Source organism: Pygocentrus nattereri, chromosome 18 (assembly GCF_015220715.1).
Source record: "Pygocentrus nattereri isolate fPygNat1 chromosome 18, fPygNat1.pri, whole genome shotgun sequence".
Classification (NCBI taxonomy): Eukaryota; Metazoa; Chordata; class Actinopteri; order Characiformes; family Serrasalmidae; genus Pygocentrus; species Pygocentrus nattereri.
The window spans coordinates 4774096-4776274 of record NC_051228.1 but is presented as its reverse complement, the minus strand read 5'-3'; the positions used below and the strand labels follow the sequence as shown (position 1 = coordinate 4776274).

The 2179-nt window shown below is 36.3% G+C and overlaps 1 protein-coding gene across 1 annotated transcript; it reads left to right on the top strand.

The window, feature by feature from the left end:
- The first annotated feature begins 832 nt into the window (after positions 1-832).
- On the top strand, positions 833-1855 carry LOC108433216 (trace amine-associated receptor 13c-like). The gene is made up of 2 exons (XM_037547448.1): positions 833-910; positions 1022-1855. The coding sequence occupies exons 1-2, from the start codon at positions 833-835 to the stop codon at positions 1853-1855; spliced, it is 912 nt and encodes a 303-aa protein (XP_037403345.1).
- The last annotated feature ends 324 nt before the right edge of the window (positions 1856-2179 follow it).

The following is a 2179-nucleotide window of genomic DNA, read 5'->3' as shown; positions in this document are numbered from 1 at the left end:
TGGGGTTACGTTTGTAACCTAGTGTTTTATTTTGAGTGCGTGTTAGCTAGTTGGCTACATTAGTTAACATGTGTTGACACATGGCTTACATTCATGGGCTGGAAGGGTCTTGCTTTTAGTAAATACAGTGAACATCACATCATAACAGTTTATGAAATTATTTGACATTAAGCCATTTTGGTTTGCACTGAGGTTTTTGGCTTTGTCTCCTTTTTGGAAGATGACTTCCAATAGACATAATAAATTAGAGGTCAATATTAGCCTCTTTAAATCCTTAGAACCACCAGTGGTTCCAAAACGCACCATCATATTCTTTACTTCATAACTTTCAGCTACATTCAAAAGGTGGGTCTCATATGAGAGCTGTAATTCTCTTGTTTCCAGTTAAATGGATTGGTAATGTAATTTTAAAATGTAATAAAACTTAATGTATCTATAAGAAAAGGAGCTGAACTCACAATTTTTACTGAAAGTTGCCCCCCCCCCCCATCTGAGTTATAAACTAGATCTCACATCATGTCTCTTCAATGATATGCACTGTGAAAAAAATTATTTTGTAATAAAATACAAAAATACAACACCAACACTTTACATTTGATTCATGCAGTTAGTGAATAATTTGCTTTAGGATTTGGGCATGTAGATTCAAATGGAAAAAAACAAAATATACCCTGAAGAATAATTGGTTAGCTGGGTCACTATGGACCAAGTAGCCAATCATATATCAGTGGGATGAGGAATGCTTAGGTATAAATAAACATGGCAAATCTCTCAGTTCAGAATTACTGAACCCCACAGGTGGATCAGTCCCAGTTGGAAGATCTGCATTCAGATGAATAACACAGAGTATCCGGAAAACATCACAGTTCAGTACTGCTTTCCTGACAATAATGCATCTTGCAGAAAGGAGGTGCGAACAGGTCCTGCTTATATGCTTTTGTTCGTTTTTCTTTCATTCGAATGTATGTGTGCTGTGTTTCTGAACCTGCTGGTGATCATCTCCATCTCTCACTTCAAGCAGCTCCACACTCCCACCAACCTGCTCATCCTCTCTCTGGCTGTGGCAGATCTTTTTGTGGGACTGTTTGTTATGCCTGTAAATATTGTGTTATTCATGGACTCTTGTTGGTACCTTGGAAAAGTGGCATGTTCTATTTTTTCTGTGGTTAGTAATCTCTCAATATCAGCATCTGTCTCTAATCTAGTTTTCATTGCAGTTGATCGGTACATTGCTATCAGTGACCCTCTACTTTATTCCAGTAGAATTACAGATGGTAAAATATTTGTGTGCATAACTCTAGGCTGGTCTTTTTCTCTAACATATATTATTATTTTAATGTATTGTAATGATCACCTCTCTCCCTCTCAAATGTCCATTAGATGCTATGGAGAGTGTGTGATCTATGTTAAAAATTCATGTTTTATTGTTGACCTTATCTTTTCTTTTCTAGTTCCTTGCTCTGTCATACTGGTCTTGTATTTACTGATTTTTAAAGTGGCAAGACGTCAAGCTAAAGCTGTCAGAGCTGTGACAAATGCTGCCTCACACAAACATGGAGACAAGGTTTCAAGCTCTTCTGAAACCAAAGCAGCAAAAACATTGAGCATTGTCATTTTTGTTTATCTTGCTTGCTGGATACCATTATATTTAAGTTCTCTGTCAGTTGAAAGCTTGTCATCTTTATCAATGGTGTGGACTGTGTTTATCTGGCTAATATACATGAACTCCTCTGTGAATCCAGTAATATATGCCATTTTCTATCAGTGGTTCAGAGAATCAGTGAAGTATATTGTAACCTGTAGAATATTTGAATCATCATCTTCAAGGCTTTTATTATTACCTGAACATGTTTAATTTTTAAACTGAAACAGCCATTGACCACATTTAGAAATGGGAAGAATGAATGTGGAAGCAGAGACCCTCCAACAAGAGGGAGGGGAAGCTCAGAGCAGTGGCTAGGCTTCTGCAGGGAGAGATGCTAGTCATTTGCTGTTTACTTAACTGACTTGTAGATAACGTCTTTGTAATTGTAGCTCACTATGTTTCATTAACACATCAGATAAGATATCTGATGTATTAGTTTTTTTGTGTGTAACATTTTTCCACAAGCCATTTATAGTTTGTGTTGTTTTTTTTTTTTTGGAAAAACATATTTACTGTCATATCCTTTACTAAGCA